General features: G+C 43.7%; 1 protein-coding gene across 1 annotated transcript; it reads left to right on the top strand.

The window, feature by feature from the left end:
- Positions 1–609: 609 nt before the first annotated feature.
- Positions 610–3,834, top strand: LOC133798186 (cation/H(+) antiporter 15-like). The gene is made up of 3 exons (XM_062236402.1): positions 610–958; positions 1,261–2,256; positions 2,354–3,834. Exons 1-3 carry the CDS (start codon positions 731–733, stop codon positions 3,557–3,559), a joined length of 2,430 nt encoding a protein of 809 aa, XP_062092386.1. The 5' UTR covers positions 610–730; the 3' UTR covers positions 3,560–3,834.
- The last annotated feature ends 23,591 nt before the right edge of the window (positions 3,835–27,425 follow it).

The raw sequence follows: 27,425 nt of genomic DNA on the forward strand, positions 1-27,425 counted from the left end.
TTCTTTTATTTGATGACAGTTTGGCCAAAGAGGAAAAAGGCTTTAGGATAATCTGGAGACAATGGTCATCTTCTTTAGTATTGGCGACATAACCACATCATCACAAAGATTTAATCATACCATGTCTTAAACTTACAACACCGCAAAGATCCTCAATAAACACATAAGATTCTCGTCTCTCAACCATTGCCTAACCCTATTTTAGTTTACAAAAACGTTTTTCTTTTCCGAGAGTGATTAGGTGGGTAATCACATGGTCACATAGTGGGTGATTTTTACTAGTTCTGTGGCCAGATTATCAACAAGGTAATTGGGTCACCAAGTATTTATCCATCTGGAACAAATTTGTAACCTGTCGAAGGTTATAGACGAATAATAATTCAAGAGCATAAGCATCTGATATATTTTTTTTCATATAAGAAAAAACAGGGGCATTTATCAACCTAAGTGTCAACACTTCTGTACGCTTTATGCTGGGACCTACATTATTTTAAGCCAATGAATATAAAAATATTTGACCAATACGACGAGTCCAATAGTAGTTAAATATAGACCTGTGACTTAACTAACACCAAAAAAAGACTTAACCGCCAAAAAGTTTTGCATTTTGATGGCCCAACATTAATTTCGCTTTGGGTATTTTTCCTCTTTCAAATATTTGTTCTTCGATGGTTTTAGTCTACTTTGAGTAATTTCGTCGAACAATTGGTGGGCTCGGCTGTGGATAACAATGGCCACCCCTATCGGAAGCACGATTGTCGGGATCAAGGGAACCGTTATTACGTGTGTGAAGGAAGACAAGAATCGCATTTATCGAGGTATTTGGTACGGAGAGAACCCTTTTAGCTTCGTGTTTCCTACTGTTCTAGCCAAAGTTGTCATCATTTCTCTTCTTTCCCGTGGATTGTTCGTGCTTCTCAGGCCTCTCAAGCAACCCAAATTTGTCTGCTATGTTCTGGTATGCATTTACAGATTCTTGACTAAGTTTAATTTTTGCTTTCTTATTTTATTAATTTAATAGCATTTTTGTGAAATTATTTATCTTGATAGAAGCGTTGATATTAATTTGTGTGCAATTCTCTTTGGTTGATGTGGGTAAGACAGAACTTAATATCTTTTTTTTAATAAAGGAGTTGAAACTACTGAAATCTAGAACATATAGAAAAGTAATATTCTTTTAAATATTATCATTGTGTTTGTGATATGGATCATGTTATTAAATATGGGATTTTTTCTTTTGGCTGGTTTTCAAATTTTAAGGGAGGCATTCTCTTAGGACCCTCATTTATAGGAGGCATCCCGATAGTAAAAGCTACATTATACCAACCAAGAGAGACCGAGTTGTTTCGTACACTGGCCATAATCGGTGGACTATATGCAGTTTTCCTTGTGGGAGTAAAGATGGACTCATCTCTGATAGCAAGGTCTGCAAAGAACAGTTGGAGGATTGGGATTTTTGGTTTCTTATTGGCTTTAATAGTCACTTCAACTCTTATCTTCTCACAACTTGGTCAATTTCCAGGAATCCTTATGAAAGGACCCTTTGTTTTCTATGTGCCCTTGTCACTATCCTACACCTTTTTTCCAGTCGTAGCTGAGGCCTTAGAAGAACTCAACCTAATGAATACCGAGTTGGGTCAGCTCGCCATGTCTTCTGCAATGCTCAATGATTTCATTTACTGGTTCTTCTTGGGGCTGTCTGTTGCTTTTAAGCAAGAAACAATGGACCATTCGGTCCGGGCTCTATTTTCTTTCATTGCACTAATGATTTTCACGTTCACTGTTGTACGCGGACGTATAATGTTAATTATCAGGAAGACCCCAATTGGAAAACCAATAAATGAGATTTATATCGTCTGGGTACTAGTTGGTGTTTTGTTTATGGCACTTGCCTCGGACTTTATAGGTTCGACCTGTATTCTTGGCCCGCTACTACTTGGGTTAGTCATACCAGCAGGGCCGCCACTTGGGTCAACACTAGTACAGAAGACCGAGTGTCTTGTTTCTGAGTTTCTACTACCTTTATTTTATGTGCAAGTGGGTTACAGCACAGACTTGAAATCAATCCGCAACTGGGAAATGTTTACAAAATTTCAGACGGTCATTGTTCTGGGGTATTTTTCTAAATTTGTTGGAACTTTGTTATTTTCTCTCTCGTGCAAGATCAGGTTCAAAAGTGCTATCTTGCTTTCTCTCATAATGAATATCAAGGGTCTCCTTGAGCTTATCCATCTTCATCGATGGAAATTCAGTATGGTAAAAATATTTGGCTTCATTTCCTCTTTAATTCTCTTAATTTATAACATATAGCACATTGTCATGTTCTTAAATTGAATTAATTAAACCATTGCAGTACATTGATGAACAAACTTATACTCAACTAGTTTTGTCCACACTTGGGGTGACCATGATCGTGACGCCTTTGATAGATATCTTGAGCAGGAGCCGAACACGACTTGACCTGTCTTGCCACAACCGTGGCCTAAGAACCCTTTGCTCTCTGCCTAAAAACTCCGAGTTCCGAATTCTTTGCTGTATCCATGACGAAGAAAGTGTCCACAGCTTGATTACCCTCCTAGAGGCATCAAATCCTGTAGAAACGAGCTCCATATGCGCGTACGTGGTCCAAACTTCTGAGCTCATTGGTCTCGCTGCGCCGCTTCTAGTTCCCTACGACAAGAAGAGGAGGAAACTCAAGCTGGCCTTTTCTGCCAGCACTGACCAGATCATCCGTGCCTTTGAAAACTACGCTAAAAACTCCAGAGGCCCTGTTATGATCATACCTTTCATCATGGTTGCCTCGTACAAGACCATGCACGAGAGCGTTTGCCGTCTAGCTCAAGAGAAGTTCATCCCTCTAATCATCGTCCCCTTCCAACTGAACAACCGCTACAGCGGCATCAACGCCCATTTACGCCAGTTCAATGCCAACGTCCAAGCCTACGCTCCATGTACAGTGGGGATCCTCGTGGACAAGGGATTCTCATGCGGTATGAGCTTGATCCACTTCTCCTACCACGTGGTTGTGATCTTTCTCGGTGGACCAGACGACCGTGAGGCGTTGGCCTATGCCACTCGCATGTCGGACAATCGGATGACGGTCACCGTCACGGTCTTCAGAATTCTTTTGCTAAGAAAAAAGGAAGACGAATCCAAAGAAGAGGAAAGTGATGAGACTGCACTAGACGAGTCCGCGGTGGAAGAGTTCAAGATCAAGAATATGAGCAGCCTGTCCTCACTATGGAAGGAGATCGAGGTGGACGACGTGGTGGAGGTGATGAATGCCATCCGCTCAATCGAGGGGCACTACGACCTGGTGATGGTGGGGCGGCGACGGAACTGGTCCGCGATGATGGGAGATGATGATATGGCTGATTTTATGGAGAATGAGGAGCTTGGGGTGATCGGGGACATGCTGGCATCGTCTGATTTCTGTGGAGGAAAGGTCTCTGTTTTGGTGATGCAACACTATAGGGAAGGCGTAACAACAACTCGTTCCAGCTCCAACAAGTCGCTTATCGAAAAGGTCAACTTGCTCGCGCGTCGTGCTTCGAGTTAAGATTTCGTTGTTATTAGCTTAGTTTGTCTTAAGTTTCCATACATAGATCAATGACAATCCTTGTATAGCTTATCTCATCGGTTATATATTAGTCCTTCTCTACCCCAGATTTATACATGGGGTTTTTAGTTTACTTTGTTACACGATGAAAAATTTATTCTTGCTCTCAAAACACGAAATTGTTCTGTATATTATAGATGTTCTAAATTACTTGTAGTTCCAATTTGATAATAATTTAGACCAATTTAGTTAAATGTTGTAGTTATTAGAGCACTCCCAAGTAAAATGTATAATTCTGTAATATAGAGAAAAAATTATTAAATAGTCTTTCAATGAGAGATGTAAAGTTATATTTTTTAAACTAAATGAATAATATTTCTTTATATGTATTGAAACTCTATTCATTCATTATGCATATTTTATTATTTTTTTATAAACTTTTATATATATATATATATATGAGTGTGATACTATTATATTTAATTATTTTATTTTTTAAAATAAATAAAATATTTTTAAAGATATAATATTTAAATGATGTAGAGAGAAAATAAAGAAGTTGATATATGGTATAATGTAAAAGTTTGAGGTAAATTATAAAAGAAATATGTCTTGATAATAAATTTTGTAATATACTTTCTCTATAATATTTAGCTAAAATTCACAAAAACATTTTCCATCAGCTCCTTCATACATATATTTATAATAGCTATATACAAACTCCAATTAATTTATATCTACATTTATATATCCTTTATATAATATTTTAATATTATTATTTTTCTTTATAAACTTTCTCTCTCATTTAGCATCTATATTTATTGTTATCCAACAAATTAGCATTGATGACGTGGCAAGTGATCCCTGGACACGTGGCTGACACCTGGAAAAGCTCTGCTAGAGTATCGACCAGAAGACGCATTAGAAGCAGTAAGCAGCCCAGTCTTACCTGCGACCAGTCTAGTCGATAGTTCCGCATACAAAGCAGCATTACTGTGAAGATCTTTGTAAATCACGAATTGAACTCACACAATCTCCTGAGTATCCGATAATTCAGGAAAGAATATCTGTAACAATCTTTTGTAATCCCTCTTGAGCCTATAAATAGCAAAAGATAGCTCAAGGAATGGACTTTTTTGGCTTTTGAATTATTTGAGACTATAGTAATTCTCCCAGTGATATTATATTGTTCTTTAGAGGTTAGTGAAACTCATTGAACCCTTGTTCTTTTATCACTCCTTTGATTCCATATCAGTAATAGTCTAAGTGGACGTAGGCTATTACCAGATCCTGGGGCCGAACCACTATAAAAATATCGTGTTGTTATTACTTTTTGTCATTACGTTCCTCTCTACACATTCATTCGTATCAAGCATATTCTGACTCCGTGTCAGTTGACCAAAATCTGGGTCAACATTCTGGTGCTTTCATTGAGAGCTTGATTTATCATTGCTGAGAAAACTAATGGCGAAAACTGGAATGAAAGCTGGACAGGCGACCGCTGCTGCGCCATCAAATCCACCTCCTCCTCCCCCTGCAAGCGTGGCGGAGGATGAGCCACATCTGGACTTTGAGGAGGAAGAAATGGATGATGCAACGCTGAAGAGTACCCTGGGGGCGTTGCAGGAGGAGCTGGCCAGTCTGAAAGCTAGTCAAGAGACTGCTGCCGGAGTTGTGGCACGGCAGCAACAGGAGATTGAACGGCAGCGCGCGGAACCAAGCGAAAGGCAGGCGGAGATGGACCGCCGCCAGAGCGAAGCCATGGCAGCCCTCGAGGCGGCCTTGCAGCTGGCAAGGAATCAGGCCGCACCTGTTTCGCAACCTGACCAACCTGGCAATGGGCCACCCCAGAGGGGTCCTAATCCAAGCCCGCCGATCCAGCCTTCAAGTCCACAAAGGCCCGAGCAGCCTCAAGCGCCCCATGACGACGTCCCGCTGGACCCTGAGGCGTAGCCACCATCACAGGCTGGTCGCGGCAATCCCCCGCAACAAAGGCAGAATAGGGCCGAGCATCAGCCTCGTAGTCTTAGACGTCGTAGGGGTGATGAGCCAAACCTACCGAACAGAGGTCAGTATCCCCCTGGTAACAGGAGGGACTCAGAGTTAGGCTCTGCGGTCCGGGGTCCCCCACGGCACGATGATGCACGGGAACACCACGACCAGCGCCGGTCGCCCTCTAACGCTCGGGACGTTTAAGCCAGGAATGGAAATCGAGGGAATAGTCGATCCCACCATAGCCAGTCGAGGTTCAGAGATGGCCATGGATATAATGAGGCTGACTCAGGCAAGGGGAACGCTGGCCGAAGGAATGAAGAAAGAGGTAAAGGCAGGAGCCAGGTACCTCAAGATGACCAACCCAATAGATGGGATGCTGGGGGGCAGCCCAAACAAAATAATGTCTTCAACTGGCTCGGGGGTAGCGAGCAGCGGAGAAGAGACGAGGATTTGCGTGACGTACTTAACGATCGCCGCGAGCGGCATGGCGAGAACGTCCCCCCGGCAACAGAGGCCACAGCGATTCCTGCCGCTGTACAGGCCCAGATAGACGCCCTCAACCAGGCCGTGCAACAGCAGGTCGGGGGAAGGACATCTTACATCGACCACGATAGGAGAAAAGGCACTGCTTTCGTATAGAGGATAGCTAATGCCGAAACTCCAAGCAAGTTCAAAATGCCTACACTCCCAAACTTTGACGGGTATGGAGACCCAGTGTCTCATGTCAACAAGTTTGAAATTCAAATGGACATTAAGAAAGTGTCCGAAGACGCTCGATGCAGGATCTTCCCTGCAACACTTTCTGAAGCTGCGCAGGAATGGTTTTTTAAGTTCCCTCCCGTAATCATAGTTTCCTGGGAAATGTTCGTAAGGGAGTTTTACGGACAGTTCTATGCAGGTCGTGTGCATCCAACCGAAGCAAACCAGCTGGTTGAAATTCGCCAGCAGGATGGGGAGTCAGTAAAGGACTACATCCAGCGTTTTATGCGAGCGGCGGCTGGAGCAAAAACGGTGGGGGACGAAGGCAAAATGATGGCCATTACCGCAGGGGTTAAACGTCGTTCTCCCCTCTGGAAAAGTCTTCGAAAGGAAGGAGTGAGAACTACCCAAGAATTTTTGGACCGGGCTAATCGCTACATCAAGCTCGAAGAAGCCATCGCTGACGACGGAAAGCCCTCAAGCAAGGATAAGAAGGCTTCCGAACCTGCCAAAGCCGCCAATGGTTCCAAACCTAATGGCAACGGCAAAGGCAACGGCAAAGGCAACGACAATGGCAAGAATGGTGGAAAACGGCCGTATAACGAGCCTTCCACCTTCGACAATAAACGAGCCAAGGGTAATCGTTATGAACCTCGGTTCACTAACTACACCGCCCTCGTTGAGTCTCGGGGAGAGGTTTATCAGGCCACAAGTTCTAGTGTGCCTTACAAAAAACCTGGCCCCATTCGGAAGGATATTTCGAAAAGAGACACTACCAAGTTCTGTCGTTATCATAACGACTACGGACATGACACCAATGAATGAAACCAGTTAAAAGATGAAATCGAGTTCCTTATTAGACAAGGACACCTGAGAAGATACGTACGGGCCTCGGGATATTCCCAACGAGAAGCTCCGGGTGGCAACGAGCAAGCGCCCACGCGCCAACGCTCGCCACCCTTACAGCCTGCCCCCGTGACTGGAACACTCTTAACCATCTGTGGAGGCCCGCACCTCGCGGGAAATAGCGGAAAGGCCAGGGAACGATATGCTCGGACTCTGCACCATGACCAGGACATCGAAATGATGACTGTGGAGGACCGTGCACCAAAAAAGGCTTGGTCAGAGGAAGTGGAGATAACCTTCTCTGATGGCGACGCCCAACACGTCAGGTTCCCACATTCCGATCCGCTGGTCGTGGACATCCAGATGGCCAACATGATGGTGAAGAGAGTATTGGTCGATACAGGAAGTTCAGTGAATATCCTGTATAAATCAACACTGGAACGCATGAAATTGTCCGTTAAGGACTTGGAGCCCTGCAACCAAACGATATACGACTTCTCTGGAGAAGGACTTGCCCCCGCCGGATTGATCAAACTCCCAGTAACGACGGGTACGGCGCCTGCAACAAGGACATTACTCGTCACTTTTGTAGTGGTCGATTGTCCCTCGGCGTACAATGCCGTTATTGGAAGGCCCATAATGGTTGATCTGCGGGCTGTCATCTCTATGTGGCACTTGGCCATGAAGTTCCCAACAGACGCGGGGGTAGGACGCGTGTTAGGAAGCCAGAGGGAAGCCAGGGAGTGCTACAACACCTCAATCACAAAGGCAAAGAATGGAACGTCGAAGAGCATTACCTCAGATAGGTTGCAGATGGCACTAGATACACAAGCCCAATCCAGTGATGAAGTCACCAAATAGGGTGTTGCCCAAAGTGAGGATAAAAACTTGGATCCTTTCTTTGGGGATTTTGAAGAGAACGTTGGACCCGTCGAGGACCTGGAGGAGGTCCAACTCGACAAAGAAGACCCGACCAGAGTCGTAAAAGTTGGGAAAAACTTAGAGCCTACCACGAAGAACGCACTGGTGGAATTCTTGCGAAAGAACCAGGAGGTTTTCGCCTGGTCGCATAAAGACATGGCTGGGATAGATCCCACAGTTATCAGCCATAGCCTGAATATAGACAAGACCTTTCCACCCGTGCAACAAAAGAAAAGGCTGCTCGATAAAGATAGATCAAGAGCCTTAAAAGAAGAAGTCGAAAGACTAAAGGAGAATGGGTTCATCAGGGTGGCATTTTATCCATCGCGGGTCTCAAATCCAGTGCTGGTTCCTAAGCCTAACAGCAAATGGCGGACCTGTGTGGATTTTATGGACCTCAATAAAACCTGCCCAAAAGACTGCTTCCTACTCCCAAGAATCGACCAGCTGGTCGATGCAACTGCAGGGCACGAGATCCTCTCGTTCATGGATGCATATTCAGGCTACAACCAGATTAGCATGCACCCCCCCCCCCCCCCCCCCCCGACGAGGATCACACCAGCTTTCAGACCGATACGGGCTTATACTGTTACAAAGTAATGCCCTTCGGACTGAAAAACGCAGGTGCGACTTACCAACGGCTAGTCAACCACATGTTTAAGGAGCTAATCAGAGTAAACATGGAGGTATACGTGGAGGACATGCTGGTAAATTCTAAGAAGGCAGAAGGACATGTGAGGGATTTACAAGAGTGCTTTGATGTGTTTAACAAGTACCAGATGAAGTTAAATCCCCTCAAATGTTCTTTTGGAGTTGGATTAGGGAAGTTTTTGGGGTTTATTGTAAATTCAAGAGGAATCGAGGCCAACCCCGACAAGATAAAAGCCCTGATCGACATGAAGTCGCTAGAAAGGATCAAAGATGTACAAAGTCTAACTGGCAGAATCGCATCCCTAAGTAGATTCATTTCAAAATCAACAGACAAGTGTGTCCCTTTTTTCAATCTACTTAGAGGGAATAAGAAGTTTGAATGGACAGGAGACAGCGAGCAAGCATTCCAGGCCTTGAAAGCCCATATGGCACAACCTCCCATCTTATCAAAGCCAATTGAAGGAGAAACTTTGTTTATTTACCTGGCGATTACTGAAGTTGCTGCCAGCACGGTATTAGTGCGAGAGGAAGAAGGCGTACAAAAATCAGTGTACTATGTTAGCAAGAGACTGATCGGGGCAGAATTAAGATATCCACCAATTGAGAGGTTAGCATATTGCTTGATCCTGGCCTCTAGGAAGCTACGCCCTTACTTTCAAGCCCATCCTATTACAGTTCTAACTGACCAGCCCCTTCGGCAAGTCCTCCAAAAACCAGAGGCGGCTGGGCGATTATTAAAATGGGCTGTCGAACTAGGGCAGTTCGACATAACTTATTCACCGCGAGCAGCAGTCAAGGGACAAGTTTTGGCCGACCTTATTGCAGAATTCACCGAACTCCCAGACAGCGAACAGTGCGAACAACCTAAAGCGCCTGAGCCTCAAGACAAAGCTCCTTCGTGAAAGTTATTCACAGATGGTTCATCCAACGAATCCCACGCTGGAGCGGGAGTGATATCGATAACGCCGGAGGGGCATCAATTTCACTGCGCCATCGGGTTCGACTTCACCGCGTCAAATAACGAAGCTGAGTACGAAGCACTCATCGCTGGATTAAGAATGGCAAAGGATATGAGCATAAAAACGCTTGATATCTACAGTGATTCACAACTGGTGGTAAATCAAATTCTAGGGGAATATCAAGCGCGAGGTTTAAAAATGGCGGCGTACCTAAACAAAACAAAAGACCTGCTGGCCCAATTCGCGAAGTACACCCTCCAGCAAATCCCGCGAGATCAGAATTCAAATGCAGATGCCTTAGCCAAACTCGCGAGCGCGAAGAATGCTGACACTTTGAGCATCGTTGTAATGCCCCGGATTCCCTAATGCGGTTTAACGGCTGGATTAGTAGGCCGGGAGGGCCATAATTGCTTAATTATGCTGTTAAACGTGTTTATGAATGTTTATGAGAATTATATTATAATATAATGGTAATTGTATGCATGTCGGTGATATATGTTGAGACCACATTATGATGTGGGTTTGTTCGAGCTGTTCGACATGAGACGATCGTAGATTATTGATTAGCGGTTTAATCACAGCGGGTTTAAGTGTCGGGACTTGGTTTGAGTCTCGGGGTGATTTTGATGATTAGAGCGTTACCGGGAGATAAAGGGTAACGAGATGTGAATTATTGGTGTTTGAGATTATTGAGAATAACGGTAATTGGAGAGCGTTAATTATGATTAACGAGTTAGGAGGAAAGTACCAAAAATGCCCTTGGGAGTCTTTAGAAACCATTAATTGACCTAGGGGTAAAATGGTCATTTCACCCCTAGGATAGATATAACCCTTATTCAGCTAAAAAAGGTGATGGAAAAACAGAGTGTTTTTAAGAGTCCTCCCGTACTTTTTTCTCTTCACTGTTCTTTGTGATTTCTGAACCAACTTTGAGGATTCTAGCTTGGGAAGCAAGCCTTGGGAGATTGGGAGTATGTTCCACTAGTGAAGGCCATCATAAGCCAAGCTTTGGGTAAGTTTCTAACCATAGTTTTTCTGGTTTGCTCTGTTTTAGTTTTGTTTTGCAGCTGAAATGTTTAGGGTGAATTCATGGGTTTTGTTGGGAGTTTTGGCTAGGGTTCCCATGCTTGTGATGTTTGGGATGTGTTGGGATGGCTTTTGGGTTCACTTGGCATCAAGAATAGGCTTTGGAAGCTTGGGAATCGAGTTAGAATCGAAGGAGATGAAGAAAGTCGGTTCAGGGGTGTTCTGGGCTGGAGGTAGCGCTACAGCGCCCACCCTAGGGTGCTATAGCGCTCCTCAGGAGGGTTTCTGGCACTTGGGCGGTTCTGAGTATAGCGCTGTAGCGCTAGGGGTTGAGTGCTGTAGCGCTACCCTGTTCCTTCCAAACCCCGTTTTGAGTGTTTTTAAGGGTTTTTGACTTGGGGTTTCAATCCTTAAGGCCCGGGATCGATTCTACTCACCGTGTGGGCATGTTTCGAGGTCCCGAGGATGGTGCTTAGGTTAAGACCCTATTATTGTGGATTCTCATTAATGGAGGTTATAATTGGTTGTGATTAGGTAACCGTTAAGGAGCTAAAAGACCGATCGTTCTCAGGGGTCGTCTTTATCATACTTCTCGCTCGAACTTGAGGTAAGAAAACAGTGTATGGACACAGTTGCACCCTGTACAGGTGTATGACATGCATGGTTTGATATTGAGGCATGTTGTTTGTTATATGTGAACGTGGATTGCATATCAAATGCTAATGATTGCTAATCACCTGTTTAAGACACTGACTAGTCAGGGACCGACTCTAAAGTCGATGATCACGCATTGAATGGCTCTATGGCATTAATGCGGGACCGACCCTAAGGTCGATGAACTTATAAGCGCTTGCCTGGTCTACGACCAGATGACTATAGCCAAGGTATATGACCCCGGTGACCGTTTGTCACGTGGCTAAGGGACGTTGTCCATAGTTTCGGCTCTAGAGTCGTGAGGAAGGTTATGTTGGTGACCAATCACCTTGCACCTGTCCTGAACAAACTTATGAAAGAAATCACTTATCAGTTAAGCCCTGGTGACCCTATCGTCACATGGCTAGAAGGAGCGATGCTCATTACTGTGACTTTTGGCTATTGTCACCTATTTGTTGGACTGATAGTCCTGAGTGGTTATTATGGTCGTTGTTGATATTACATCATGTTCTATTATGTTTTCTTGCTGGGCCTTGGCTCATGGGTGCTATGTGGTGCAGGTAAAGGAAAGGAAAAGCTTGGCCAGCCTTGAGTGGAGAGCTTGGGCGGTGTGATGTACATACAGGGCCGCTTGACCGCCACGGTCAAGGAGTTCTCAGAGGGACTAGGGGTTTACCCTATTTTTGCCGCTTAGGCCGGCGGAGTTTGTATTTATGAACTGTAGCAACTATTTTGTAATACGAACTACTTGTAAACATTTTAAAAGGCTCATGAGCAGTTTATTTACTTAATGAAAAGTACCATTTCCTTTTTACTGGTTTTCCACCTTAACCTGATAATAACACTTAGATCACGTTTTTTAACCAAAGGACTCGGGTAGCGGGTCAAATTTCCGGTTCACCGTTCTCCGTAACTGTTCTGGGGTAGCCAGGGCGTTACAACTTGGTATCAGAGCAATGCCAAGGTTATGGTTCCTGTAGACTGGCTGGGTATGTACACACATCACCGAAGACAAGCTCGACTCATTGTTTGGTAACTATTTAAGTGGTTACATGTATAATTGTTTAAATGTGATATATATGCTTTACCTGTGTGCATGAGGTATTATGTTGAGCTTGTGCCCTGAGATATTATATCTTCAGCAAATGTGTACTAATTAGTACTGAGATTGCTGGCGCCTGCTTATTAGCATGGTTGTTTATAAGTTATTATGTGATACATGCTGAGTGTTAAGTGCCATAAACATGTAACTGCTTGTGAATACTGAATGACTGTGGAATGTAATAGTTGTCTGTTGTTCTTGGACCGTGAGGCGGCAAGAGGTTTAGTTATTACTACCTGACTGGCCGTATTGATTATTGTTTCAGTAAGGTATCAGTGACAGAATGAACTCAGGACAGACAGACATGTCAGCTGGCCAGAGTGATCCAGGCCAGAATAATAACAGTCAGGGTCAAGAGAATGACCAATCTCAGGTTCCACAGCCAGCACCTGCAAACTGGCAACAATTGTTTAACGATTTGCAGGCTACAGTGTTAAAACAGGGAGAGGAGCTTCGTCTCCTAAGACAGCAGCAAGTGCCTGTAGTGGCCAGTGTTGCAGAGGCACCTTCTGTGTTGGTGCCAGTTATTGGGCCACTACCTGGGGTTGAAAACAGATTGGAACCTCTTTATGAGCGGTTCAGGAAACAGCAACCTCCTGTGTTTGAAGGCAGTGCCGATCCTACCAAAGCTGAACAATGGATGAGCATGCTTACCACTATGCTTGACTTTATGAGGGTAGTTGGTAATGAGAGGGTGGCCTGTGCTGCCTATATGTTTCGGGAAGATGCCCGGATATGGTGGGAAGTGGTTGGCCAGACCAAGGATGTTAATCTCCTGAGCTGGGAGGAATTTCAGACCTTGTTCAATGAAAAGTATTATAATGACGCCATTAGAGCGGCGAAGGCTGATGAATTTATGAGGCTACTTCAGGGAAACTTATCAGTGACCGAGTATGCCTTAAGGTTTGATCGCTTGGCAAAGTTTGCCAAGGAGTTGGTGCCCACTGATGGGACCAGGAGAGAGCGTTTCTTACAGGGGCTACAGCCTAGGTTAGCCCGAGATGTGCGCATCACCACTGTGGCAGGAGTCACTACTTATGCACAGGCGGTGGAGAAGGCACTTACAGCTGAAACTGCAGAGATTAAGATCTGGCGTGAGAATGCAGCCAGAAGGGATTTCAGGAGGCCAGGTCCTCCATTTGTGGGTTCTGGTAGGGGTGTTGGCCCCAATGAGCAGAAGAGGAAGGTTCCTGATACCTTCCCAGTTTCAGGTCCTGACAGGAGACCTCGTGGTGTTACAATAGGTCGTCCTGGGGGCAGTGAAGCCTGGAAGTCCTATCCCGAGTGTCCTAGATGCAAGAGGCATCACTTGGGAGAGTGTAAGGCAAGGGCCTGCTTCTCTTGTGGAGCAGTAGGTCATCTGAAAAAGGATTGCCCTAAGGCAAGAAAGGAAGAGCCCAGGAAGGCAGATAGCTCGGCCCCAGCGCGAGTGTTTCTTTGACTCAAGCAGAAGCTGAGGCTTCGCCCTCAGTTGTTACAGGTCAGCTTCTTAGTGCAGGAACTATTTATAATGTATTGATTGACTCAGGTGCTACACATTCCTTTGTTGCGAGTAGTGTTATTGATAGATTGTGTAGACCTTGTGATTTCTATGCTGTGGGGTTTGGTACTTTGTTACCCACTGGGGAGCTGGTTGTATCCAGGAGGTGGGTCAGATCTTTGCCAGTGGTAGTGGAGGGCAGAGAGTTGTCAGTGGATCTTATAGAGATGGTTATGACTGACTTCGATATGATACTGGGTATGGACTGGTTGGCCAAGTATGGGGCAACCATTGACTGCAGAAGGAAGATGGTCACCTTTGAGCCTGAGGGTGAGGATCCTTTTGTATTTGTTGGTACTGTGCATGGACCTCGTATTCCTATGATTTCTGCATTGAGGGCTAGGGATTTACTGCAAGGGGGTTGCATTGGATTCTTAGCCAGTGTGGTTGATACCACCCAGGTCGTGCCAGTGAGACCAGAGGATACTAGACTTGTGTGTGAGTTTCTGGATGTGTTTCCAGAGGATCTGCCAGGGTTGCCACCACACAGAGTGATTGAGTTCGTTATAGAATTGGCCCCAGGGACGGAGCCAGTGTCTAGAGCACCATACAGAATGGCCCCAGCTGAGTTGAAAGAATTAAAAGTACAGTTGCAAGAGCTGTTGGACTTGGGTTTTATCAGACCTAGCTTTTCACCTTGGGGTGTGCCAGTTCTGTTTGTGAAGAAGAAAGATGGTTCTTTGAGGATGTGTATAGATTACAGAGAACTGAATAAGTTGACAATCAAGAACCGGTATCCTTTGCCAAGGATAGACGATCTGTTTGATCAGTTGCAGGGTAAGACGGTATTCTCTAAGATCGACCTTCGTTCTGGTTATCATCAGTTGAGGGTCAAGGAGGGAGACATACCGAAGACCGCTTTTCGCACTAGGTATGGGCATTATGAGTTTCTGGTTATGTCATTTGGGTTGACTAATGCCCTTGCTGCTTTCATGGATATGATGAACAGAGTGTTCAAAGATTATTTGGACCAGTTTGTGATCGTCTTTATCGATGATATTCTGGTATATTCTCAGACTGAGTTAGAGCATGAGCATCATCTGAGGTTGGTTCTGCAGAGGTTGAGAGAACACAGATTGTTTGCAAAGTTCAAGAAGTGTGAATTCTGGTTGTCTTAGGTGTCCTTTCTTGGGCATATTGTTAGTAAGGAGGGGATTACAGTAGATCCAGCAAAGATTGAAGCGGTCAGAGATTGGCCAAGGCCAAAGAATGCTTCTGAGGTTAGAAGTTTCCTTGGGTTGGCAGGGTATTATAGGCGTTTTGTGGAGGGGTTCTCAAAGATTGCTACTTCGTTGACTGAGTTGACACGCAAGGGTCAGAAGTTTGTGTGGTCAGACAAATGTGAGAACAACTTCCAGGAGTTGAAATAGAGGTTGATTACAGCTCCAGTTCTGAGTCTTCCTACAGACCAGGAGAATTTTGTGATATACTGCGATGCTTCTCATCAGGGTTTGGGCTGTGTTTTGATGCAATCAGAGAGAGTTATAGCTTATGCTTCTCGTCAGCTGAAGGAGTACGAGAAGAGGTATCCTACCCATGATTTAGAGTTGGCGACGGTGGTCTTCGCTTTAAAGATATGGAGGCACTATCTCTATGGAGAGAAGTGTGAGATTTATACAGACCACAAGAGCCTAAAGTATTTCTTTACTCAGAAAGACTTGAACATGAGGTAGAGGCGTTGGCTAGAGTTAGTGAAAGATTATGATTGTGAGATTTTGTATCACCCAGGGAAAGCCAACGTGGTAGCTGATGCTTTAAGCCGGAAGGGTCCGGGACAGATTCATGGTATCAGGCTGATAGCCAGAGAATTAGCTGATGATATGACCAGAGCTGGTATAGAGTTGCTGGTAGGCCAGTTGGCCAATGTTACGCTACAGTCTACGCTGTTAGAGAGGATTAAAGAGGGTCAGTTGAGTGATCCACAGCTGATCAGGATTAGAGAGGATGTCTTGGCTGGAGCATCCAGGGATTATACAGTGTCTGATTTGGGGTTGTTGAGATACAAGGGACGGATATGTGTTCCATTAGACACTGCATTGAGGCGAGAGATTCTGGATGAATCTCATACTACACCTTACTCTTTGCATCTAGGCACCACTAAGATGTACCAGGATGTGAGATCGTTGTATTGGTGGCCAGGGATGAAGAGAGATGTAGTAGAGTATGTGGCTAAGTGCTTGACTTGTCAGCAGGTCAAGGCTGAGCATCAGAGGCCGGCAGGGTTATTGCAGCCTCTGGATATCCCAGAATGGAAGTGGGAAGACATCACAATGGACTTTGTGGTGGGCTTGCCCAGGACTGTTTGTCAGCATGATTCCATTTGGGTGATAGTGGATCGCTATACCAAGTCAGCTCACTTTCTACCAGTGAGGACTACTTATACTGTTGATCAGTATGCAGATCTCTATGTGAGAGAGATCGTGCGTCTCCATGGAGCTCCTAGGTCGATCGTGTCAGATCGGGACCCTACATTCACTTCCAAGTTTTGGAAGAGTTTACAGACAGCCATGGGTACACAACTGAAGTTCAGTACAGCTTATCATCCTCAGACAGATGGGCAATCTGAGAGGACGATCCAGATATTGGAGGACATGCTACAGGCATGTGTGCTGGACTTTGGTGGATCATGGAGTAAGTATCTGCCTTTGATAGAGTTCTCCTATAATAACAGTTACCAGTCTACCATTGGTGTTGCACCTTATGAGATGCTGTATGGTAGGAAGTGTAGATCTCCCATTCATTGGGATGAGACAGGTGAAAGGAGGTACTTAGGTCCTGAGGCAGTTCAGAGGACCAGTGAGGCTATTGATAAGATTAGAGCTCGGATGCTTACTTCTCAGAGTAGACAAAAGAGCTATGCAGATCCCAAACGTAGGAACGTGGAGTTCCAGGTAGGAGACTATGTCTTCCTTAGAGTCTCGCCATGGAAAGGGGTGAGAAGGTTTGGGAAGAAAGCCAAGCTGAGTCCCAGGTTTGTAGGTCCATTTGAGATCCTGGAGAGGATTGGTCAAGTGGCTTACAGGCTAGCTTTGCCTCCGGCGTTGTCAGCCGTGCATAATGTATTCCATGTATCCGCTCTTCGGAGGTATGTATCTGATGAGAGACATGTTTTGAGTTATGAGGATCTGGAGCTTGAGCCAGATCTCTCCTTTGAGGAGCAGCCTGTTCAGATACTTGATCAGAAGGATAAAGTCCTCAGGAATAAGACAATACCTTTGGTTAAGGTATTGTGGAGGAACAGCAGGGTCGAGGAGGCGACCTGGGAGCTGGAGTCTGATATGCGGAGTGAGTATCCCGAGCTGTTCAGGTAAATTTTGAGGACGAAATTTCTGTAAGGAGGGGATAGTTGTAATGCCCCGGATTCCCTAATGCGGTTTAACGGCTGGATTAGTAGGCCGGGAGGGCCATAATTGCTTAATTATGCTGTTAAACGTGTTTATGAATGTTTATGAGAATTATATTATAATATAATGGTAATTGTATGCATGTCGGTGATATATGTTGAGACCACATTATGATGTGGGTTTGTTCGAGCTGTTCGGCATGAGACGATCGTAGATTATTGATTAGCGGTTTAATCACAGCGGGTTTAAGTGTCGGGACTTGGTTTGAGTCTCGGGGTGATTTTGATGATTAGAGCGTTACCGGGAGATAAAGGGTAACGAGATGTGAATTATTGGTGTTTGAGATTATTGAGAATAACGGTAATTGGAGAGCGTTAATTATGATTAACGAGTTAGGAGGAAAGTACCAAAAATGCCCTTGGGAGTCTTTAGAAACCATTAATTGACCTAGGGGTAAAATGGTCATTTCACCCCTAGGATAGATATAACCCTTATTCAGCTGAAAAAGGTGATGGAAAAACAGAGTGTTTTTAAGAGTCCTCCCGTACTTTTTTCTCTTCACTGTTCTTTGTGATTTCTGAACCAACTTTGAGGATTCTAGCTTGGGAAGCAAGCCTTGGGAGATTGGGAGTATGTTCCACTAGTGAAGGCCATCATAAGCCAAGCTTTGGGTAAGTTTCTAACCATAGTTTTTCTGGTTTGCTCTGTTTTAGTTTTGTTTTGCAGCTGAAATGTTTAGGGTGAATTCATGGGTTTTGTTGGGAGTTTTGGCTAGGGTTCCCATGCTTGTGATGTTTGGGATGTGTTGGGATGGTTTTTGGGTTCACTTGGCATCAAGAATAGGCTTTGGAAGCTTGGGAATCGAGTTAGAATCGAAGGAGATGAAGAAAGTCGGTTCAGAGGTGTTCTGGGCTGGAGGTAGCGCTACAGCGCCCACCCTAGGGTGCTATAGCGCTCCTCAGGAGGGTTTCTGGCACTTGGGCGGTTCTGAGTATAGCGCTGTAGCGCTAGGGGTTGAGCGCTGTAGCGCTACCCTGTTCCTTCCAAACCCCGTTTTGAGTGTTTTTAAGGGTTTTTGACTTGGGGTTTCAATCCTTAAGGCCCGGGATCGATTCTACTCACCGTGTGGGCATGTTTCGAGGTTCCGAGGATGGTGCTTAGGTTAAGACCCTATTATTGTGGATTCTCATTAATGGAGGTTATAATTGGTTGTGATTAGGTAACCGTTAAGGAGCTAAAAGACCGATCGTTCTCAGGGGTCGTCTTTATCATACTTCTCGCTCGAACTTGAGGTAAGAAAACAGTGTATGGACACAGTTGCACCCTGTACAGGTGTATGACATGCATGGTTTGATATTGAGGCATGTTGTTTGTTATATGTGAACGTGGATTGCATATCAAATGCTAATGATTGCTAATCACCTGTTTAAGACACTGACTAGTCAGGGACCGACTCTAAAGTCGATGATCACGCATTGAATGGCTCTATGGCATTAATGCGGGACCGGCCCTAAGGTCGATGAACTTATAAGCGCTTGCCTGGTCTACGACCAGATGACTATAGCCAAGGTATATGACCCCGGTGACCGTTTGTCACGTGGCTAAGGGACGTTGTCCATAGTTTCGGCTCTAGAGTCGTGAGGAAGGTTATGTTGGTGACCAATCACCTTGCACCTGTCCTGAACAAACTTATGAAAGAAATCACTTATCAGTTAAGCCCTGGTGACCCTATCGTCACATGGCTAGAAGGAGCGATGCTCATTACTGTGACTTTTGGCTATTGTCACCTATTTGTTGGACTGATAGTCCTGAGTGGTTATTATGGTCGTTGTTGATATTACATCATGTTCTATTATGTTTTCTTGCTGGGCCTTGGCTCATGGGTGCTATGTGGTGCAAGTAAAGGAAAGGAAAAGCTTGGCCAGCCTTGAGTGGAGAGCTTGGGCGGTGTGATGTACATACAGGGCCGCTTGACCGCCACGGTCAAGGAGTTCTCAGAGGGACTAGGGGTTTACCCTATTTTTGCCGCTTAGGCCGGCGGAGTTTGTATTTATGAACTGTAGCAACTCTTTTGTAATACGAACTACTTGTAAACATTTTAAAAGGCTCATGAGCAGTTTATTTACTTAATGAAAAGTACCATTTCCTTTTTACTGGTTTTCCACCTTAACCTGATAATAACACTTAGATCACGTTTTTTAACCAAAGGACTCGGGTAGCGGGTCAAATTTCCGGTTCACCGTTCTCCGTAACTGTTCTGGGGTAGCCAGGGCGTTACAATCGTGCCAGTAGAGAGACTAAGTAAACCAAGCATACAAGCGGTCGAATCCAGTATGGAGATTCGGATGGAAGATACATGGATGGCACCTTATTTGGAGTATCTAACAAATGGTACGCTGCCAACAGATAGAAACAAAGCTAGAACTCTACAAAGGCGAGCTGCTAGATACATACTGGTCGATGGTGTTATGTACCGAAGAGGGTATTCCTTGCCACTACTCAGATGCGTTACACCAGAAATGGCTAAGGAACTCATGAAAGAGGTGCATGAAGGCTTCTGTGGGGATCACGCTGGGGGGAAAAGTTTGACAAAGAAGATTCTAAGGCAAGGTTACTTCTGGCCAACTATGAACGAGGATTCGATGGAGTTTGTACGAAGATGTGATAAATGTCAAAGGTTCTCCAAGATTCCACGAGTAGCTCCAAACGAATTGAAACAGATGCAAAGTCCGTGGCCTTTTGCAGTATGGGGGATAGATTTGATTGGATCCTTACCTACAGGGAAAGGCGGAGTCAAGTACGAAGTCGTCGCAGTCGATTACTTCACCAAATGGGCCGAAGCTGAACCGCTCGCTACCATCACGACCAAGAAAGTCCTTGACTTTGTTATCAAAAACATTGTCTGTCGATATGGTTTGCCTAGAAAGATAGTTTCAGACAAGGGAACCCAGTTTGACAGCGATTTATTCACCGATTTCTGCGAAAAACATGGAGTCATTAAAAGCTTTTCTTCAGTTGCACACCCCCAGGCGAATGGGCAGGTCGAAGCCGTGAATAAAACTCTTAAAGACACCTTGAAGAAGAGGCTTGAAGAAGCTAAGGGAGCGTGTCCAGAACAACTTCCTGAAGTCCTCTGGTCGTATAGAACGTCTCACCGAACAGCGACAGGACATACCCCATTTTCCTTAGCCTATGGATATGAGGCGATGTTGCCTGTCGAATTAGAACCCCCTCACATCGACGCCTAACATACGACCAAGGCCAGAACAACCAACTGATGATGGAATCCCTAGACTCGATTGACGAAACACGGGAGAAGGCCCAACTCCGAGTTGCTGCATACCAACAAAAAGTCGCCCGGTACTTTAACTCCAAAGTTAAAGAAAGAAAATTCAACGTTGGAGACTTGGTGCTACGAAGAGTTTTCTTAAATACCCGCGACCCCACTGCTGGAGTGCTCGGACCTAATTGGGAAGGACCTTACCAAATTGAAGAAGTCCTTCATCCGGGTACCTACAAACTTGCACGCTTAAACGGAGATCTCGCTCCACGCTATTGGAATGGAGAACACTTGCGCAAGTATTATCAGTGAACAGTCCTTTTTAAAGGGCTGGCTTGTATTAATTTTTCTTTTTACAAGTTTAGCAAAGAGGGTTAGCCACGCTGTATGGCTAATCACTCGTATATGTAAGATTCTATTTCAGAATCACTCGTAAAGACATGTTTAGTCCATTTTTAATACAAGATTATAAGGGACTGTGCGCAGCCAGTCATTCTTGCCAACCTTTGTGAATTTATATTTACAAATATTTGTTCATTACGTGTGTTGTTTTGCTTTATTACAAGTATTATTTTTCACCCGAACAGGAATGTTCGAACAGGTCATGGTCAAGGCAAGTGACCAAGAACCTAAAGCTCCTCGATCACTTGGGGGGCATATAAGACACATCGGTAGCAAAGCATACCATGAGGTATGTAAATACATGAACAAAATGAGTGAAAACATGCTAATGTACTTAGAGTATTTTTCAAAATTTATATTTTGTTAAATCATGCCAAAGTACTATGCTAAGTTCGGTCATACGAACACATGTTATAATAAATGAAAATGTTATAGCATCAGGCAATCTTTTACACCGCAAGCATCACTGCTTGGATGTAATTGTTCAAGTAAAAGAGAAAATATTTACTGCCCGTGCAACAAAGTTTAAAATAAAAATATTGTCTTTACATCACGACCCGTGGGTCATGTAATCAAAAAGAAAGAAAAAATAATGGAAAAGCTCAAGAGGCATTTGGGGCCGGAGGGTCATTAGCAGCATTCTGGTTGACAACATCCTCAACAACCCCTTCTTCTTCTTCAGCACCAGCCAGGCTTGGGGAAGCAGGGATCATCGCTCTTGCCTCCTCTTCAGCCAGTTGGGCAGTGCAGCGAGCCAGCTCGGCAGCCTTGACATCCTCTGAAAGATAGCTGAAGTCGGCTCCCTGATTGTGTTTCCAGAAGTGTAGAAACATCGGAGCGTCGTCCTCTTATACCTTTCCAGATTTTTGGAGTTGTCGAGCTCCAGCTGCTTTACTTTGCCCTCAAGAATGGCGATGGCCTCGTCCTTGGGCTTAAGCACCTCTTCCAATCTCCTAACTTCGCGAAGATGGGTGCGGCTGGCATCTTGATAGTCCTGCCTCGACTTTATCGCAACTTCCTTTACAGCTTTAGCCTCCGACAACTTTGTCACCGCAGCGTCCCTCTGTTGAACCATCGCCTCCAACTCCTTGGCATGCCTGGCCACTGCAGCCAAAAGCTCCTCGGCTGCCTTCACTTGGTACCCCTCAATGGCCTTTGCCCTAGCCTGCTCGATGGTGGCTTGAGTGCTGGTGCGAGCAGTGGTGGCGTACATCAACGCCTGAAGACAGAGGATAAGAGTTAGAACCTGTGGCAAAGATTAAAAGACTAAGACCAAAAGGATTAAAGAAGTACTTACGCTGGCTATTTTGTTCAAGGTCCTGTTCAGGATCAGGTCGACCGTCATATTTTCTGCCTCAACCATTGCATCCTTGACGTGGCCTTTTGCTACTCGTACGACACGGCTCGAGAGTTTGGCCCCAAGGGTCTCTTCCCGCCTGTCTTGTTCCCTGCTGGGCGCAGTCGGAGGAGGGATCTTTGGAACGGGAGGAGTCTCTTTCTCGGCAGGGGCCGGAGGATGAATAGAAGTTTTCCCAGCTGGCACGTCCCTGGGAGGGTCCTCTGTTCGACTTTTCTTGGCCGGTCTCTGGTTTGTTTCGTCAGTTTGTCTCCACGACGACTTCCTTCGGAGCTGAAGAACTTCTTCTTCCTCACCAGCATTGTATAGATCGAAGACGTTGGGAGTGGCCATATCTGCACACAAGAAAAAACATGCAATGGGTAAAGATAAAAGCAGATGAAAATTATTTATACAACAGAAAAGAGGTCACAAAGTGAATACCCGAGCTACAACTACTGGTCGCTATACTATTGACTCTATTAGTCATACACTCACTATTTGGCACGAAGAAGTCTGGCCCTAGATTTGGAGTATATGTAAAGTTGCCATCCTTGTCAAACAGATGACAGGGAATTGGCAAACTATTTAAAAGTAAAATAATTTTACCGTTCTCATCAGAAGATTCCCCCAAGTCCACAACTGGCTCTTTGGCCTTTTGTTTCCCCTTGCCTTGGGGAGCAGAAGGCCTTTCTGCGGAAGGATTGCTCGTGGGCTCCCTGATTGTAACCCCCGTTTGCCTCCTCTGAGGAGGGGACGTAGGAGGTTGCTGCTCGGGAACCCCCTCGGCAGTGGCATCATCTACCACGGACCCTCTCGTTTCATGGCGAGGAGCCAGGAGGCCAGACAGCCTCAAGTTTTCATCGGTAACCAGGGACTTGACGCTTTTTTCTGCGTCTGTCATCCTGGCCAGTCTATTGGACCTCAACACCATGTCTGGTGTTGGGGTCGGACGTAACCATGGGCCTGAAAGACAAAGTGCAGTTTGAGAAAAATGAAGGGAAACTCTTTGATTAAAAGTATCGACCAGTCAAAGACAAGCACTTAGCTCCTCGAGCGAAGGCCAGGTTGTTGCTGGTTATGTCTAGTGTAAGGAAGTACTCCTTACTGTATTGCCCCACGTTCGATATATGCGTGGTGTCACTCAGGAACATCCGGTTGGTCTCCTGGTGACAGAAGTGGAAGAAACCCGTTCCATATTGTTGCGGGTTGGATTTGAGGTCAAAAAGATAATTGACCTCATGAGGGGTAGGTTCTTGCCATTTCTTGAGTTTGTACATGATATAGAGTGCGGCCAGCATTCTATATCCATTTGGAGTAATTTGGAAGGGGGCGACACCGAAATAATTAGCCACCCCCTCATAAAAAGGATGTAGAGGGAGGTAAGCCCCTGCCTCTAAGTGATACTGAGACCAGGCACTATATATGCCCCCAGGGAGGTTAGCCCTTTGGTCTGCGGTAGGAATTGTAATGGAAACCCCTGTAAGATGGTATTTCCTGAAGTAATTAGCAACCATCCAAAGGGTCACTGAGCTGGTCGGGGAAGTATACCACTCGACATCAGGCAGATTCTGATGCCGAGGGCGGGCCCTGGTTTGGATATTAGGGTCAGAGCAGGATTTTCTCGACCACTGGTCGAGGGAACCCTAGCCTGCGAATCAGGCTGGGCAGGAAGGTTTGGACTGTTTTCAGACTCAGGCCTTTTCTTGCCTACGGATTTGGAACGGGCCATTTGAGGAGGAGAAGGACGAGGTCTAGTAGAGGGTCGTGAGAAGGGAATCTCGTGAACTCGGTCGGCCGGTTGTTCTTCGCCCTCGAACAGCTAGGCGAGAAGAACGTCGTCGATGGGCCGTTCACCTCCCCACAAATCTGGCATCAATGTCTGCAAACAGAAGAATGGGGAGGTGAGGATAAAGAATTTTTAAAGGTATTTTAGAATAACGCTGGTCGAGTATAAAAGTCAAGCTTTTATACAACAACATTCTAACAAAAAGCTAAGTGTTCCATACGAACAGTTTGAAAGACGGATCAGAGGGTGAAAGTAATTTTTTTTTCAAAAAAGCTTTTTCAACTCCCCTTAGGGCGGGAAAAACCTATTTTCCAACTAGCCTAAAGATCGAAATTTTACTTCAATTTTACGTCCTAAAAGTATGATCCTGACTATTAAACTAACTCGTAACCCTTTTTTGCCTACAAAACATTCTACTCACAAGCATCTCAAACCAGAAGCAGATGGACTCAAACAATCAACATACAGAAGCATGCACCACGAAAATTTGAAGCATAAGAATTCGAAAGCTTACCAAGAAAATGATCATGGAGATGGAAAAAGGGCCTTCGGAGATCAAGAAACTCTAGGTCTGAGTCTTGAAAATACAGAAGAAATGGCCTCCGGGGACGATTAAAGCTCTGGTCTTTAGGGTTTCTTGAGAAGGCAATGGCATGCGTAAAAAGAAAATGAAGATTTAGAAGGTATTATATAAGTTTTTCTGTGGCATTAAAAAAGTGTAATCATCAGTTTCCCTTTTTCGAAGTATAGGGAATCGGAATGGCCGTCGAATTATTTCTGGGGAACCGAAAATACGTGATTAGACAGAAGTAGGTTACTTTTTCCAAGAACACACGAAGGGTTCTGACATGTAAGGCGGGGTTACCGAAGAGTCGTTCGTTCAAAAGTTTATTTATTGCTCGTGATAAATAAACTTGGGGGGCAAATGTTATCCAAAAAATTAGCATTGATGACGTGGCAAGTAATCCCTGGACACGTGGCTGACACTTGGAAAGGCTGTGCTAGAGTATCGACCAGAAGACACATTAGAAGCAGTAAGCAGCCCAGTCTTACCTGCGACCAGTCTGGTCGATAGTTCCGCATACAAAGCAACATTACTGTGAAGATCTTTGTAAATCCCGAATTGAACTCACACAATCTCCTGAGTATCCGATAATTCAGGAAAGAATATCTGTAACAATCTTTTGTAATCCCCCTTGAGCCTATAAATAGCAAAAGATAGCTCAAGGAATGGACTTTTTTGGCTTTTGAATTATTTGAGACTATAGTAATTCTCCCAGTGATATTATATTGTTCTTCAGAGGTTAGTGAAACTCATTGAATCATTGTTCTTTGATCACTCCTTTGATTCTATATCAATAATAGTCTAAGTGGACGTAGGTTATTACCAGATCCTGGGGCCGAACCACTATAAAAATATCATGTTGTTATTACTTTTTGTCATTACGTTCCTCTCTACACTTTCATTCGTATCAAGCATATTCTGACTCCGTGTCAGTTGACCAAAATCTAGGTCAACATTTATTATTTTTTTCTTTTTTCTTTTTTAATTATTTTATTTTACTTTAATTAATAAAATATGTTTAAAGATATAATATAATGTAAAATTTAGAGATAAAATAAAAAAAAATGTGTGATTTTTGAAAATATTTTAAAAAATAGAGTAAAACATTCATTGAAAATGATATTAGTGGTTAAACAGCTCGTCTACTTGTACTGTATACTAAAATAAGGTACGTGCATGCAATGTTTAAAACTAGTCATTAATGAAGATTATTATTAAATAACGAGAAACTTATTATTATAAGGGTCATGCCCACGCTGAGGGCCCACCTAAAGGCCCCAATTTTAGAAAAATATAAATATTTACATATAAAAAATCTCCAAATTTTAGAAAAATATCATTTTAGTGAAAAAATTGAAAAAATAACATTTTTTTTTATTTCTCTTGGGCCTCTCTCATTTCAGGCTTGAGTATTATTGTATGTAATTTTGTTAGTGTGGGTGTGGTACATGCGAAACCTTTATTTACTCCCTAATTAGATTTTAAAACCAATATGAACATTTTCTTTTACTCTATCTATTTGTCTTACTGATCATCTACTCAATAATCACCCAAGTTAAGCTACATTTCCTCCTGCCCACATAAGGAAGGCGGAAAAAAAGGAAAACGACATTGTCTTGTGGACGACCATGATTAGTAAAGTTCTCTTTTTATGCCACAGCTATCTTCTTAGTACATATTTTAATCAAGGACTAATTGATGCCCACTTTCACCTATCGTTTGAATTATGAATGTAAAGATAAATTTGGGTTTGGTGCATTTTGTTTTATTAATTATCTTGTGGACAAGAGAATATCTTCATTTTTAGATTATCATTATCGTGCAATTATGTTATTGATGGTAGCTACAACAGGCTTGAACTTTGGCTTTCTTTCTGACCTTATTATGACGAATGATGCGCTGTTCCAAAAATATTTCTCCAATTTCAAAGAAAAAACTTGTTTTTTAATTCATAAAAAAAAAGAGACGAAACCATTAAACAAATAAGAAATTATTCACAATTTGGAATTATTTATATTTTCTTCTATATAGAAATATGAATATTTAAAGATAGTCTTAAATCTAGTTCTCTTCTCAGCATGGTCAAACTAAAGTTTTTATTTTTCCAATTACTTTAATATGACCATTAAAATTTACCACATAAATCCTTTAATAAATAATCTTGCAGCTCCTTAATGAATAAATGTTGAGTGCATAATTGTTATTGTGTGTTAGAGTATAACTAAGAGGTATCAGTCCAACGTGATAAGTACAATTTAATATTAGAACCCACATTTTAATTTAATAAGTAAATTAAACATTACTAACTACTTGAAGGTGGCATTTTACGTGGTATTCTCCAAATAATAACACTTGTATGTGTGTTAGAGATTCAAAAGAAGAGTGTCCACTGTCCACACAGACCAATTTAAGTCTTGTCATTTGAGATTCTTTCATGTTGAGCCATTGTATAATTAATTAATTGTCATGGAGAAATTTTAATAATTTATTTTGGTCTTAAAAATAAAAAGAATTCTAAAACAAAACTATAATAATAATCATTTGAATTTGAAAAACTCACCATGCATTAAGATAAATAAAGAAAATAGGTCACTCTTTGTTTTTTCTATTTTCTTTAGCTATTATAGGTACGGCTACAATGGTGAACATTTTTGTACTATATTAGGAGCACCGTTATAACTTATAACCGTGCCCGTATTTGAATAATAAATGAGACACATTATTTTACACTCTATTTGTATACGTAATAATGTGTCA

Source organism: Humulus lupulus, chromosome 8, assembly GCF_963169125.1.
Source record: "Humulus lupulus chromosome 8, drHumLupu1.1, whole genome shotgun sequence".
NCBI lineage: Eukaryota > Viridiplantae > Streptophyta > Magnoliopsida > Rosales > Cannabaceae > Humulus > Humulus lupulus.